Raw genomic sequence first — 16,517 nt, 5'->3', positions numbered from 1 at the left:
ACGTAAATCCGTCCCTGACATATGTGGGACATAGAATGAAAACGTCTTGTTTTCAGCTCATATCAACACTTCCCCTGGTCATTCAACACCCAATACATTTTTAACTTGTTGGGAAAAATTTTATAAGATAGTTGTTGAACATTAGTTAATGACCATTAGGACTATCTTCTAAAAATTAAAATCAAATTTTGAATCTTACCCTGAAGTCGACAGACATACGAGTTATTACAAAGGAACTCTAATCATCTTGTGAAATATCATAGCCAATCGGTGGACCTTTCAACTCATCAGGTTTATCTAGCTTGCTGAAAATGAATTTTTGAGTTAGAAAAGCTTTATATTGACGTCATTTATTATTTGCTGAATGTAAACATCCCTTCCTCCAACTTAGGTCAATATTGTACGTCAGTTGTAAAAACACATAAAAAAATTAACAAGCACGTTAAATATAGCATAACCATTTGAGAGCTAATTTAAGTTCTTAAAGCATTCTAACTTACATTCACTGATTCCCATATTAACTCTTTAACATCATTTGGCACCTGCTTCCATGATTAGTAGCCTATTGAGATCTTTTCTCGAACAAGAATGCTAATGTAGCTTTGTATTTCACCTGTAAATTCTCCAACTGGTTGTCCAATTTTGTTGAAGCTAACATCCTTTTTAATTCCTTGGGCCCTTAGCCTAACAAGCCTATCCAAACATGTACGCCCCCTCGATGTTCTTGTTGACTCCGTTTTTGTAGATTCCATTGCTGACCCTCGCAACTATTGTTAGTGGCAGAATATGAAGAACTTTCTTTAGCCTTCTCAATCCTCAGTAATCTCTTTGCATGAGCTACCATAGTGTCCACAAGAAATGAGGAGAACCCTAAATTCTAGAATATTGTCAAGCTCCTCGATGCCCCATTTCCTACAAAAGGCAGCAACTTGTTAGGCATTTGAATTACAAAGAAAATAAAGCGAGAATGAAGACAAACGACAATTATATTACAATAAGAAAAATATGATAACAAAATATATCAGCAAACAAAATTTACACACCGGTATAATAATAGATTACAATTAATTATTGTCAATCCATGTCCTATCACAGTCTTCACTAATGCAGGATGGTTCATTTTCATTTATGTCATCAACGTCCAGTGATTCCATTGATAGAAACCCTCTTGTAGAACTTTGATAGTAGATTGTAGCATTTTTCAACTCATCACTATTTATGTATTCCATGTAATCCCTAGTAGGAGTGGCAAGTACAACATTGCATGCAGGATCTTGAGGATCTTCAATATAGAATATCTGCTTTGCTTGACTCCCCAAGATAAAAGAGTCAGATTTAAATCTAATTATGTTGACATTTACCAACGGAAACCAAGTTCATCAACTTTAATACCGTTATTATTCTCAACCCAATTACATTTAAACATCGGAACTTGAAAATTGTGATAATCGAGTTCCCAAATTTCTTGAATGACTCTATAGAAAGTCATGTTCGACACTATTAGATTTTTGTCCTTTGCACTAAGCAACTTGTATTGTCTTTGCAACTAAGTTTACTCCGGAGTTTTGAACAGCTCGTGTATCATCATGCTCTTTTGTATGATAAGTAATTCTATCAATCAAATAACTAGACTACTTCAACACTTGATTGTTAGGTCCGCGCGCTATCCACTTTAATCTTTCTGATATTTAACAGGTGGAATTGCCAACTACTCTCACACGATCACGTAACCAGCCAATAAACATCTGATTGTGCTCATCTTGTAGCCACTTTTTGGACTTGGCTTTATGAGGAAAGCTTCAGTTCAAAAATTCCATGTGCTCTCTAATGAAATGATTACGAATAAGGTAACTAATAGAATACTAATAAGTTAATTAGTAGAACGTAAGAACAGTGTGATAAAATATTAATAAGAGAATTACTTGATATAAGGATCAACGTCAACATCATTTTCCAAGATATAATGATGCGCTTGATGCAACTTATCATGACAAGTTGAGTGTATTACTGAGCTAGATAGAGGCCTAGTAAGTTGTACTTGCCAATGTCTTGATAGGATCCCAATTGTATGCACACTAGACATGTAATCCCAGCAAAATTCCACAGTTTCTTCAGCAATATAACATTCGGCTATAGACCCTTCAGGACGATTATGATTGCGCACATACTCTTTCAAGATCTTCATGAATCTTTCAAATGGATACATTTGCCTATACCAAATTGATCCACACAATTTGACCTCCAGTACAAGATGAACTGTTAAATGAATCATTATATTATAAAAAGATGAGGGAAAAATATTTTTCAAGCAAACACAACACTGTCACAATCTCTCTTTGCAAATCATTCAACTTTGAGGCATCTATCACTTTATTACATAGCACGTTGACGAAGCCACAAAATTGATTGATAGTATCTCTAACATGTTTAGGCAAGACACCACGGATGACGACTGGAAGTAATTGTTGCATCAAAGTGTGATAGTAGTGTGACTTAAGGCCAACAAGTTTCAAGTCTTTCATCAACACCAGATTTTTAACATTGGATGAATATCCTGTGGGGACATTTATTCCAAACAAAGAATTGTAAAGTTTTCTTTTCTCATCCTTAGTGTATAAAAAATCGCTGGCAAAAAGGTTCTCTTCTCCCCCATCTTCAGTGCCAAATCAATCCTCAAATTCATCTCCACAAGGTCTAGTCTTGCAGCTACTCCATCCTTTGATTTTCCAGGAATGTCAAGTAAAGTACCGATCAGACTTTCACATATATTTTTTTCAATGTGCATCACATCAAGAACATACCAAACATGTAGATGTTTTCAATACTCAAGTTCAAAGAATATAGATTTCTTTTTCTAGCATGATACAGCATCGCCTTGCTTTAATTGAAGCTTCCCATTCACTTTTCCCAAACAATAATTAATTCTTTCAACTTGATCCAAAATTTCATGCCCAATTAATGGTTTCGGTGCGGGGTTAAGCTCTGGGTTCCCATTAAATATTTTTTTTCCTTCGATAAGGATGATTTGTAGAAAGAAATCTTCTATGGCCTGTATAACTCATTTGTCTACTATGCTTCAACCTTGTCGAATATGTTTCTTTACCACAAATAGGACATGTGCAATATCCTTTCACAACACAACCTGACATGTTCCCATATGCAGGAAAATCATTGATTCCCCATAATAAAATAGCCCTAAGCAAGAAATTTTCTTCTCAACATGCATTATATGCATCAACACCTATATCTCATAATCTTTTCAAGTCATCGATCAAAGGTGTTAAGTAAATGTCAATACCATTTCCCGGTTATTTGGGACCATAAATCAATAAAGTGAGCATCATAAATTTTCTCTTCATACACAACCATGGAGGAAGTTTGTAAGTGATCATCACAACTGGCCAACAACTATATACAGAACTCATCAAACTATGGAGATTGATCCCGTCTGCTAATAACGCCAATCTAAGATTTCTGGGTTCAGTAGCAAAATCTGGCCACTTGTGATCCACTACTTTCCAAGCGGGCGCATCAGCCGGATGACGCAAGTATCCGTCAAGTAAGCTTTTATCAGCATGCCAAGTTAACTCCTTACATATCTCCTTGTTTCGAAACAATATTTGAAATCTTGGAATAAGCAGAAAGTACCAAAGGACCTTTGTAGGAACTCCATTTATCGTAGCTTTTTTACCCAACTTCCACCTTGACGTCCCACAAACAAGATAATTAGTCAAATTCTCGTACTCCTTCTGATATAAGATATAATCATTAAGGTAAGCATGAATTTTCACATTATTCATCCCTAATGCACATAAACTTTTCTTTGTATCATACAATGATGAAGGCAATTCATTCTCATCAGGAAGCATTTCTCCAAACAAACTTAGTAAATCTGTGAAACTTTTATCACTCCAACTATATTTTGCCTGCAAGTTATACAATTTCACAAGTGCAGATAACTTTATAAATTTGGTACACCTAGGATATAAAGGTTTATCGACATCTTCAAGTAGCTTATGAAATTGGTTTGGATTCTCTACATAACTATCAAATGCAACATATATCATACCAATAGGTGCCTTAGCAAAAGATTTCTGTTTATCTTTCATTGAGTTATTGATCGTAGATCTTTCACCATACAAAATCTATTTATGGTATGTTAAATCTATACCATTACAACACAAATGTGCCCTTATAATGTCAACATTTCTCTTCTGCAGATTACCACATCTTGAACATGGGCAAGGTATTTCATTCGGATCGGTAGCGTTTCGCAATGCAAAGTGCAAGAAAGACTCTACCCCAACCTCATATTCATGTGATAACCTATTCTTTGACATCCAATTTTTGTCGCTTTTTTTATAACTATCAACCCTAAACATGTCAAAACCTACCTTCAAAAAACTATACATCATACAATAAGTTCCAAACATAATCTCAAGTACCAAATACTATAATAAAACACTCAAGATAATAGAGTAATACTCGACATAAACCAATCAGACAGAAATACAAGTTTAGGACAGATTTTTGGATATAATGAAATTTAGCAAACTAGGACTGCTCAGGAATATTTAAACTGGTTGTTATAAAATTTATAAAATCAACCATGCATGTATGTAATTTGCTTGTTTGTTTAGCATCAATTGATGTGTTCCCTCTTCTTTATATACACAGCATATAAACAATATTAGTGAAAAATTATTATATTTTTATGTTGAAACCAAACTCAAATCATACGGAATCTCATTTGATAAGTTTTATATGAGAAAGAATGGATTCAAAATAGTGAAAAAGCGTCAAATAGATTAGATTTGCAGAAAAAAATGGGCATATTTTCCACCAATTTACATATCGAAACACAATTCAAGAAACATATTTTCCGAAATAGATTCTACAATCAGGAGGCAGCAACAGAACATGCACATAAACTAGTCCTAACTCCTAATCCCTGCTCATTTGAATCTTTCCAAACCATGTAGCCGCTTCAAAAAAACACAGAAAATATAAATTCAGATTTTTTCCACCCCATTGAGGAAGAAAGAGCAGGCAAAGGGCATGATGAAACAAATCAAAAGCTTAAAAGAAAGGAAAGAGAAGCGCTTGCAAATACAAGCATGCATGTATGGGGGGGGGGGGGGGGGTATGTCAATAAGTAAATACCAATATTGGCAGCAGATCGACACCATGCTTGCAAATACAAGCATAGGGATAATAAGTAAATATACTAGATACCAATGTTGACATAAGTTCGATACATCAGGTCGGGTCAATAAAATAGTGAAGATTCATACCTATAAAGAACATAACAAGCAGAACAACAAAGCTAATTAAATGCTTCCTCCATCATACCACCCTTCTTCCAGACCCTAAAAGACAACACCATAAATTAGATCTCAAGGAAAATTACGAAGCAGTGCAAATCTAAACGAGTCCATTATGGTTAAAACTTTGCTTATTGCTGCTACTGGGATGCAAAGAACACTATAAAGTAAAGATAAAGATGGAGTTAATTACAGATAAATGGGGCACAAAGCAAGTCTCTTTTGACAAACAATCACGCACACTAAGCTACACAATAGTTTGGGTGATGCAACATATGATCTATCACTTGGTGGGCTTGGGCCTCTTGACAATCATGACAGAGCAGTGAGCATAGTGTGCTCACTCACACTTCCCAGAACAACCCTGCAAGAAACACCCCAATCGATTGCTTCACCTCAAACACATAAATAAACACCAATACACAAAGAAGACTTACGACCAGCAATCGGGAGTTAGGAAAATCGAGTCTTCGAAATGCACACATGCTTGGATTTTGGGAAGTAATATCTACGGCAGCTAACTGGTTCAAGATCCCAGAATCATTCTTGGATCGATTAGGGCCCGTCGACAGGAGCAATAGAGATCTACGGAAGCTAACTGAAGATCTACGCAAAGGGAGAAGTAAGATCGATCGATCAATTAGGAGCTAGGGCATGTCGATAGGAGCAATAGAGATTTTCTGAGAAGCTAACTCTCTCTTTGTGATAAAAGATGAAAATGTTAGGAAATTTTATTTTAAGAGAAAATATTACACAACGTATTATTAATCCGTTGTTAAAAAAACCAATACACAACGGCTTTAAAAAATTATTGTCTATTGGTCCAAAAAATCACGCATAATGACAATGATTTTAAATAACCGTTGTCTTTAAAAAAAAAAATACTCATAGACAACAGTTAATAAAAATTGTTGTTGTAGAACACCAATTACCATGTTTTTTGTAAAACCGTTATCTTAAATTAAAAAACGCATATCCACAATGGTTTTTATACAAACCGTTGTCAAAAGCCAAAAGTCAATGGTTTTTCTATAAATCTGTTGTCTTTTTAGTGTGATTAATTAACATATTTGTTGTAGTGAAGAATGAACATACTCATGAGAACTAAGTTACATCAACGAGAGTCCTGGGTGAGACATGTCAATACTTACATAAACGACAGAATAGTTAAAAGACATTGTATATATTGTCAGCCAGTAAACAAACATAACTTCACAAGTAAATGCTCAAAGGGTAAAATCTACTTGTCATACACGGTACTAAACTGTTGAATGCTATTACATGCCCTGTTTCCAATCATATGGAGAATTGTTAAAAATGTGAATGGAAAATAAGATGGAAAGGAAGGAGACTTCTTTTTGTATGAGTGTAGTCTCACATTGGAAGTTTCAATGCACTATGGTTGGTTTATATTATTTTACATGTATTGATGATGTGAACAAATGCATGAGGAGAAACTCTCTCTCATGCGTGGGTGCATAGGAGGTGGGGTGCAAATCTGGGATATTGATTTACACTAAATCAAGTTTATTCATGTGCAAGCACAACTTGCGCGCATTGAATGCCAGATCAATTAAGACAAACTTTGTCCAAGTGAATAAACCAATGTTTTACCACCTGAATATCTTTTTTTTACTTGCTCAAGAGTGTAATAGAAGCATTAATCTAAAATTAATGGTCGACATTAAACCCATTAATGATGATTATGTAACGTCTTGGCAATAATGACCGACATTAAACCTATTAATGGCAATTCTGTAATGTCTCGACATTGAATGGCCATAACTCGATCATTCATTGTAGCCATGGGTGAGCCCTCCTATAAAAGGAGGTTGTGAGCAAGAGTAGAGAGAAGAGAAGCGAAAGTAAAAGCAATAGAATTCCTCCATCTTTGTTTGCCAATTCATTCCTCTCAGTCGTGCATCCGATTAGCTAAACTACTCGTGATAGCATTCGGGTGCATTCTCAGTTCGCCACGAACAACTAGTACTTGGTTGTGTGTGTAGTTCTGTCATTGTATTTTAGGAAATACAACCCGAGAAAATCACGAAGCATAGTCGGAGGTAGGGCAAATTTATTTTAAGGAAATTGCGTTGAGTGTATGCCTCGACATCTCCCTCGGTAAATTCCTTTCTCGACTCGACGACTCCGACTCCCAACTCGGCAACTCCGACTCCCAACTTGGCGACTTTACTTTCGAACTCAACGATACGAATCAACAATCTTCCTGACAATCTAGTAGCTTGGCCTGACATTCAAGGCTGACAACTTGAGATTATCTGCTTAGGTCATCTCAATAGATAAGTTTGAATTTAATTTATAAATTCAGTATTTTTCACCAAAATCTCTAGCAACAAATTTTCCAACACTATCTTTGGTAAAATTATCCAACGCTTTTTTGTCACTATCTTTGTCAATCTCCGCCTACTGCTTGATGAGGCACTAATCACAACGAGCACCCCCCTCCGCGGGACTGAATGGATTCCAGAGCCGAGGAGAAGGGTACTATCCTATGAAGTGATTATTCTTCTTCTTCATTCGGGAGGATAATGGAGGTTCTATTGAGTTTGGTGCTATCAGGGTGTTGTTCTTGGTGATCTAGTGACTTCATGCCTCGTGAATGGATTTCAAGATTATTGGTTAGATTCTATGCGCATTTTTTTCGACGGATTTGATGATTCATTGCTAAAGTTTGGTGAAACTAGATATTGACACAAGAGGATTAGTAGATCTTTATTATTATTTTTGAATTTTTTTTTATCTTTTTGATATTTAAAGTTTTTTTGATATTTTATATATTTTTAATAATTTCTATTTTTTCTATTTTATTTTTAAATTTGAGTCAATTTAGAATTTTTAGAATTATGAGTCAAATTTTTCCTTTCTTTTAAAATTTCTTTGCTTTCTTTATAAAATATGAATTGTATTAAGATTTTTTTTATTTCATTTGGGGCTTAGAATCTAGAGTTTGTATAATTATTAATAAAGTTTGTTTTTGTTAAGACAAATAATTCTTTAGATTCTCTTCTTATCTGATACTCACTACTCAATTTCTCCTTCTCATTAATCCGTAAGATAATCATTATTTCATCCGACGTCAAATATACACTTCTAACATTATACGATTGTTTAGATTTGACTATAGTTATCTTTATTCATTTGGACTTTGTTGATTGCTCTGATTTTTTTTTCTTCTTCCTACAATTTCATTATTCAGCAAGATTCTCCGTAGCATCAAACAACCACTATCATAAAAACTGTAATATAATCATTCTCAATTTGCTCATGTTTCATGCTTTCTTCCTAAAAAAAAAAACTCTACCACTTTTGTCCAATGGCTTTTGGTTCAGCAATTAATGGTGTTGACTTCAAATAAAATCAAGCATCATGGCATTTTAAAATAAACTATTAATAATGTGCTCCTTTATTACCATCTAAAATCGCGTATTCTTTTCATCCTCTAACACGATCTCTTGCTTGCTTGTCGGGTGTGATTAGATATTGCTTGATTGTGGGGTGAGATTCGAACAAACTGTCTATTGTTTATGAAAATATGATTTTATCTTTTAAGAAAGAAATCAAATACAAAGGGCATTTGGTCTAGTGGTATGATTCTCGCTTAGGGTGCGAGAGGTCCCGAGTTCAATTCTCGGAATGCCCCATTTAAAGAATATTTTTGAAATTTTATTCAATAATAAACTTTTAAAAATATAAAATATCAAGAATTTTAGGATATAAATATTTTGATGAATCAAAAATTTATTAGAGTTTAAAATTTATTAGTAGTTAATTCACTTTAAAAACTAACAGTTTCAAAAAAAATAATGTTTCCTTAAAACACGATGAATATTAACGAGTCTAAAATAATTTTCATTATTACTAATGCAACAGTAATTATCAAACTAAGTTAATATTTCAAGTTTGTGTACTTTAAATTTTAAAACAACTTAAAAACAATTGATACATATTAGTTTCATTGATAACTATGGACCTTATAATATTTTTTATAATTAAATATATATATAAAAAATGTTCAGAAATTTAAATTATTTAAAATTTTGGAGAAAGGCATCATTTTATCTGTGTATGTAAATTTCCAAATGAATAAACCTATCTAACCATAATAAATTATCTGCATAGTTTTTTTAATAGGCCAATAATTTATTAAATACAATGGATATTTTCTATAAAGTATATTATCTTTCGTACTGTAAGTTGTTCAAATTTTTTAAAATTATAATATCTATTTTTTAATTATTTTTTCCACTCTTTTGCATTAATAATAATGAATATATAATCATAATAATTAGATAACAATAAGTTGAAACAATAAAATAATTAGCTTGAAATAATAAAATACTTGTTTTTTTTTTTTATAATTGATAGAGAGGCTCCACCAAATTAACTTCTAAAATATTTGATTCAAACTCTATTTTTTTAGTTGCTCCTCTGAATACTTTATTCCCTCTAAATAGTCTACCTCTGTTTGTTCCTTGGATGCTGTTTGTTGATGTTCTTAATCCTCAATGAAGTAACATTAAAAAAAATTATGATAAAATACACATAAAAAACTGTGTTTTCTAGAAATCAAGAAAAATCCTCAAAAAAACATATAAGTTTACATTTAAAAAAAAAACAGTTTCAGAATATCAGAATCAATAGATCCACATGCATAAACTGCTAATCTGAAATTTTAAGGCAAGCAAATGTATGTTTCTGCTACATGAAGTCGAATTATGACTACAAAGTCTCATACTTTTTACCTGATCATGGATGGAAGTAACTTGGTCTTTGCACCCAAATCCTACTTCTTCATCTGCACCCAAGAAGGTTGTTTGATTATGTAGTAGTTCATCTGCATCTGTCTCTGGAAGTTAAGTCAGGGCTGATTAATATACCCTAGACTCTGGTGATTTGCAAAGCAAATATTTACAAGTACCTTGATCATTTAACAGAAGCACTCAGGTAATGTGTTCTCTGATCATTCTCAGAGGCTCTTCTGGCCACGTTTACGAGGTTTCCAGCTCCTTGATCTTCTTCAGTCAAGCAATTGTAAGAACAGAATCACAGTATACAGTATAACTTATAAATACACACTAAATGTGTGTGTATTTTGTAATTGTATACAAATTTACACTGGGACACAAAGAATCATATATTAGTTGTCTTGTCAATCCACAAATAATTTAGTTTTAATTGAATCTATTTAATAAACATATTGAATCAAATTTATTTTTAATTTTAATCCACACAACTAGATTAGTTAGGCATGCTGATGGATGTACCCAAGCAAACCTTAGATAGCCCGGATCCAACAAAGAACAAGTAGAGGGCTGTCTGACTTGGTGTCCTTGAGCCAGGCATGTACATGATTAGACTATGTCAGACATGGAAAGGGTTAAAATATGCTGACGATGACTTCGACCTATTGACTCAGCCCATTGCCACCTCTGGTACAGAAACGGGCTTAAAATGTGGTGTGGACCCTGGAAGGTTATAACACTTGCCTATCATTGTCTTCAAATGAAGGGCTGGTCTATACCACTGGTTCTAAACACTTATCTGGCTGGAGCTGTGTACATTAAGTCATCAACAGCCATAACAAAAAGATAGTACCATGAACAATAAGATCAAAAGTATCAAATAATATAAGCGCAACTACTTTGCTAGAGCATAGAGTATCAGAAAAAAGAAACACACTCTGATAGAAGCATATCTTACAAGCTTCTTTACTAATTCTCAACTCCCTTTAGGTATGCACAACTGATGACTCTTCAAACGATGCACAGAAGATTCAAAGAAATGCATTGCAGAAATCACCAATTAATTATACGAATTGTGCATTTTGTTCAGAATCACACTCATATATGTCATTGAGAAGCTGCAGTCCCAATAACGAATCATTCGTTGCTTATTCAGTGCAACATTTGAGTTTTTTCTTCTCCTCATCAGGTTCCAATCTTTCCAATGCACATAGCTGCCTTTCCATTGCATACCTGCACAAACCTGTGTAGAAGGTTCGCTCGTATTATATACAAATTTTTTTTTAGACTTTTGAAGAACATCAAGTTTGCAGTGTCATCTTATGCAAACTTACCAAGTTCATCTTCAAGAATTGGTTGCTAGATTTCGAGAACAATAACTGGAGGCAAGGTAAACACAATCAATCCATGAATACACTTTTGAAAAATTAAAACATGAAGAAAACATTGTAGCAGTGATGGTCGAACTCACACTCTGAATCTGTTTTGACCCATTTTGATTTAGCTTTCTTCCTACACTCCTCTTCCTCTTTGTGTACTTGCTCTTTTTGTTTATTCTTTAGATATTTCTTTGATGAAATTGGAGCAGAACAGTGCTGGCAAATTGCCTTTGAGAGAATTCCTCTTAAGATCTATTCATTCAATTTGTGCTCAGTTGTCAGTATCAAAAACAAGAAAAAAAAAAGAAAAAAAAATGATGCATGAAAACATACCTTGTCCATCCTCGACTCAATTACGGGATCTCTTAAGCTTGGAGCTGGTGCAAAGCCACTGCCACACATAAACATCTTCTTCAGAAGAAAGGGAATAGATTTTTTCTTAATGGTGGTGTGGTTACCCAACAACACATCTTTCAGTTTGTATAGTATGAGCTTGGTGATTGGTGACAGATCACCACTGTTTTCATTCTCCAATGACTCAAATTTTGCACTAACAGTCCTGGCCACCTCCAAGCTTGACGGACAATTTAGGAATCTGTTCAATGGCAAATTGGCTCTATCTTCTTCGCCCATCCCCAATCCAACATTAGTCTTGGACTTGGACTTGTGTGAGAATAGCTTTTTTAGTTCCTTTTGTAATTTGTTAGCGTCTTCAACGGTGAAATCAGATAATTTGTCTGAGGAATCCAGGTTCTGAGGCTGGTCATCTTGCTGAGATTCTTCCTTCAACTCATTATCCCCAAGTGTGCCAATTGCAAGCAATGCATGCGGTATGCCATTATGTTCTTTTAGATCACCAGGCATAGAATTATCTGAAGAACATGTTAGTGCATATGAATTTTTCTCTCAACAATGCAATGAGATGGTTTGATCGATGTTTTACTACATTTTCAACTAAAATTTCTCAGAAAAACATTACAAAAGTCAAATCTATCAGTTGGGCATCTTTAACAGTTTAATTGACTGTTAAAATTATGTTCACCTAATAATACAAGCCATAGAAGTTGAGTAATGAGCCATTACTCAAAGGTTGTTCTTCGATTATTTAGTCACTCAGTAATGATCGATTTGTGCAATATCAAAGGTTGTCTTGCACTATCTTGTGGTTTGTCCACATTCATACATGCCTAAATCAGCTTAATCATGAGGGATGTTATACCATAATACTATAAATTTAGTCATTTCTTAACATCTCAAGCCTTTAGGATAAGTGATAACAATTCAAATATTTAACAATGTTCAAGAATGCAGCATTTTCAAATTTGTGCTTCACCCACTATTGTTGCAAATGAATACGAAAAGTGCATCTAAAGATTGAACTCCTACATATCATAGCAGCACATGTATTTCTACATTTTACAGGAATATAATTAAAAGGATGAAAGATTTAGTAGCCAATCAAAGAAAATTAAGTAGCACATGTTTCCTGAGAGATGTAAGCATCACTTACAATGGACTGAGCACGTTCCTGCATCAAATCTCTTCTCCTGCCTCCCGTTGAACTTGTTTTGCACCCAGCTGAAGATCTAAATCCAAGAAATAACATCAAACCAGGATTCTTGAAGGGGAACTCAAAACTAGTTCAAGTGTTTTATAATCCTTACTCCCATGGCTCTAATCTAACCAGACACAAAGAACCCCTTGAGGATCTCTTAGCCAATGAAATTAGACTCAAAAGCCTGCCTTGTTCTTGTCGAAGAATGCAAAACTATGAGTGCACCACACTTCAGTGGATAAAATGGAAGAAAAGAAAGCCAGTTCTCAGAAATATGGATTTGAGCTAATAGGCAGTGAGGACGGTTAAATAAAGTGTTAAAAGAATTATATAGTAGCAGATGGCAAATCCCCATTTCTTATTAGGAATAATTTAAGGTCCGATTCCCTAGAGTGAATACTTCAGCCCTTGAAGCTACTTTTTAGCCTTCTAGGATGCTGCACCCTTCTCTCAGAAGTCAAATAACCATAAAAACAAAAATTCCCTGCAGATATATCTCTAAGCAATAAATCCAAATTGTCCATTTGGGTTCTAAACAATCAATTGTTATTCTGGTATTCTGGAAATTTTCACCCATTATCGAAAATGGATTAAAAAAAATATTCCTAAATTTGCTACCATACTAGAAACAATAAAATGAAGGAAAAAAATTGACGGAAGCATTTTGATTTGAGCCGGAACTAACTTGGAGTGCATGCCAAAGATGTTGATTACTGTAAAGTACTCTAAACGGATTTTTACCTCAACGATTGATCAATGTGTTGATAATTGATATAAGTCAGCTCTAATGCTGTGCAGCTCATGCTTGAGGCCAAAACTGGTACCGATACTTTAGTCCTTGGTTGGACCAACCACCAATACCTGAAATTATTGGTGAAATGAAATGAATGTGATTGTATTTTCCCTAAGAATCTGAGCTTGAGCTCAATTTAAATATCTGGAGAAAAAACATCTTGTTTTTCACAGTTTTCAAAAAATGATTTAAAAAAGTGTATGTGATCAGTATACTTTCAGGTGCATATGCATTAAGACAATACATATGAGCCCCTTGTTATATATATATATATATAATTAAAACCAGAAATTAAAGCTGATAGTTATAGATTAATAATGTGCAAGCAACCTGTGTCTGAATGATTGAGAAAATCCAAACTACACAATACAAAAAAAAAACCTATGTAAACTAATAAATATAATGTCTTTATAAATATAGTTTTATCTATTAATCCTTTATTTTGTTCATCTGTCATATTGAGATTATATTAAACAATATTTATAATCTTATTCTCATCTAATTCATTCATAAATATATTAAATTTGGTTGAAGTAAAAATCAATATCATTAGAGCAAGTCAATTGAAGATTAAGGCTGTGTTTACTTGGATGGAAATTCAAGAGGGGGAGAGAAGGGGGAAGAAAGGCTCACAAAAGTACATACGAAGCTCCATCATTATGTACATTATTATATCACTTTTCTTTTCCCCATGGTGTCTTACATCCAAGTAAACTGACCCTAGAGAAATATGTAACATTTATATATGTGATGTGGTGAATCTCATGCATATGCATAGACATCCTATTATCTGATGCATGAATCGGTTCGAGACAATGTTCAGGAGAATGCGGAAATAATCTATCTCATAGGTATCTGCACTCTTATTTTGCTTCTTACCTCACAAAACCTGCCAATATCATGCCAAGGAAACCAATATAGCACATGAAGATTTCAAACAATCTACCTCAAAACTTTTAACTCTTCTAAACCTGCTCCTATCTTGGCTATTACAATTTCATAGCTAACATCAACGATTTTGCATATGCATGTAATTAGGTATCAAGCCACTGATAATTGTGCTAGACTTCTATACAATGGTTTAGTGATTTTAGATTTCCCAAGATATCATTCAACAAACTCTAGTTACAGGAATGATAAGGACCAAATTGCAGCTTAAAAAACAATTTTATTATGAATATCTTCAGCAAATTTGTCATGTCAAACTTGTATGTGACACTAGATCTAAAAAAATGTACCATTTCTAGATCTACAACAAACTGCATGTTTCTAAACCAATAGATCCAGTACTAAGTTCCCTAAACCTTATACGCCTATGAGAATTTGGATATTAATTCATAGAAATAATTGACTTCGATAGAGGCCAACATGGACTCAGTACTAGATCAACCTAAATTTAAGTTTCCCATTTTTATTATAAACTATATAAAATATATATAATTGACATATGGGCTCAATAAATGACTCAATGGTGCAGTCCTGAGCTTTGATAGTATATAGCTATATAGCTACTACTTAGTTAGATCTGCCAGATTAAGATCCTTCCCCGGCTCTATAAGCATGGGGCCAGAACAACACTGGCTTATATTTGTCACTCCGCTACTGATGCTATCAAACAATATGAAACTTTATCCTTCTTTTTGAGTCCACGTACGTCCATCCATATTAATCAATCAAACTTTACAGAGGACAGAATTCATAATAAAAATAATATTACTTTCGGATTAATGCTTAATCACGAGGTTAGCGCTATCCAGATGCTTGTTCTGACACGTTTATGATGTTTAGACCACAGAAGGGGTCCAGTTAGAGGAGTCTTAAAAGGTGCATAAAAAATGAAGCAGCATGATCAGCTGACTAAGAGTTTGAACAGGGCCACTTTAAAAATCCATGCGTTGTTAATTAGTTGCAGGGATTACGAGGATTAATTAAGGAGACAATACTCGAAGGTTCTGAGGTTTAGAAAAGTAAACACGCAAGAATTGCAAATGGTAAAAAAAAAAGTTCTCGAGCCAAAAAAAAAAAAAGTCTTGCATAGTGTTCTTGAGATGTTCATAACAACAAAGCGTCAATCTTTTGGATATTTAGATATAGATAATAAGGATAGATTCCCAAGGAAGACTTATAAATTATTTGTACAATAATAAAAACCAATCTGAATATCTAGATTGACCTCTTCTAAATTCCTTTGGATGATTAATCATCTAATGGAAATAATCAAATCTTGAGAACACAAGTCAAGAATATACAATAAACTTCGAGAAAAGTCCAAGTGAAGAAACAAATAGATTATTAGAGCACTGATCGAAGCAAGGGTACCTTTTTTGGGGAAGCAGAGAAGGAACTGCTCTCCCATGTGGTTCAAAAGGGAATATACATCGTGCACTCCTGCAGTCAGGGCTTCTCGTCCATCTTCTCGAGATGCATGATGTTGAATGAAGAATGTGATGGAGAATATGCCACAGGCTGAGGCTTGCTCTGCATGAGTTTTAGGGCGCAGGAAAAGAAAAGCTATTTGACATTGCAGCTTGCTCGCCATGAGTTTTAGGGTTCCAGCATACCTACTTTGAGAATGAAGAAGATACTTTTCCAAAATGGAAAGATTGCAATTGGGATTTGCACACACACCATCTAATTTTGTTTTTCATAAATCTTAAAGAGCACAAATAGAAGTGAGTGACTGCTGCAGGTGGATCACGTGCG

The 16,517-nt window shown here is 34.1% G+C and overlaps 1 protein-coding gene, 1 long non-coding RNA gene and 1 other non-coding gene across 5 annotated transcripts; 1 reads left to right on the top strand and 2 right to left on the bottom strand.

The window, feature by feature from the left end:
* Positions 1-423: 423 nt before the first annotated feature.
* Positions 424-6,048, bottom strand: LOC122027575. Of its 3 annotated transcripts, none has more exons than XR_006124459.1 (4): positions 5,762-6,048; positions 5,518-5,688; positions 5,295-5,369; positions 424-912 (listed from the first exon to the last, which is right to left on the bottom strand). It is a non-coding gene; the product is annotated as an uncharacterized LOC122027575 (long non-coding RNA). The 3 variants fall into 3 exon arrangements; XR_006124461.1 differs by lacking the exon at positions 424-912 and adding an exon at positions 3,154-3,702; XR_006124460.1 differs by lacking the exon at positions 424-912 and adding an exon at positions 4,808-4,985.
* A 2,865-nt stretch (positions 6,049-8,913) lies between these two features.
* TRNAP-AGG lies at positions 8,914-8,985 on the top strand. Its single transcript has one exon. It is a non-coding gene; the product is annotated as a tRNA-Pro (tRNA).
* Positions 8,986-11,038: 2,053 nt separating this feature from the next.
* On the bottom strand, positions 11,039-13,071 carry LOC122027807 (protein DEEPER ROOTING 1-like). Its single transcript, XM_042586815.1, has 5 exons — positions 12,977-13,071; positions 11,800-12,338; positions 11,559-11,718; positions 11,422-11,466; positions 11,039-11,330 (listed from the first exon to the last, which is right to left on the bottom strand). The coding sequence occupies exons 2-4, from the start codon at positions 12,328-12,330 to the stop codon at positions 11,447-11,449; spliced, it is 711 nt and encodes a 236-aa protein (XP_042442749.1). The 5' UTR covers positions 12,331-12,338; positions 12,977-13,071; the 3' UTR covers positions 11,039-11,330; positions 11,422-11,446.
* Between the last annotated feature and the right edge of the window lie 3,446 nt (positions 13,072-16,517).

The sequence above is a fragment of the Zingiber officinale genome, chromosome 10A (genome assembly GCF_018446385.1).
Source record: "Zingiber officinale cultivar Zhangliang chromosome 10A, Zo_v1.1, whole genome shotgun sequence".
NCBI classification, from domain to species: domain Eukaryota; kingdom Viridiplantae; phylum Streptophyta; class Magnoliopsida; order Zingiberales; family Zingiberaceae; genus Zingiber; species Zingiber officinale.
The sequence above is the reverse complement of the archived record's forward strand: the minus strand, read 5'-3'. Positions and strand labels throughout refer to the sequence as shown.

Coding starts and splice junctions, on each gene's coding strand:
- LOC122027807 (XM_042586815.1), bottom strand. CDS start 12,330: ATGCCTGGTGATCTAAAAGAACATAATGGCATACCGCATGCATTGCTT. Junction 11,719..11,799: donor TTGAGTCGAGGATGGACAAG/GTATGTTTTCAT, acceptor TTGAATGAATAG/ATCTTAAGAGGAATTCTCTC. Junction 11,467..11,558: donor GGTCAAAACAGATTCAGAGT/GTGAGTTCGACC, acceptor CCTTGCCTCCAG/TTATTGTTCTCGAAATCTAG.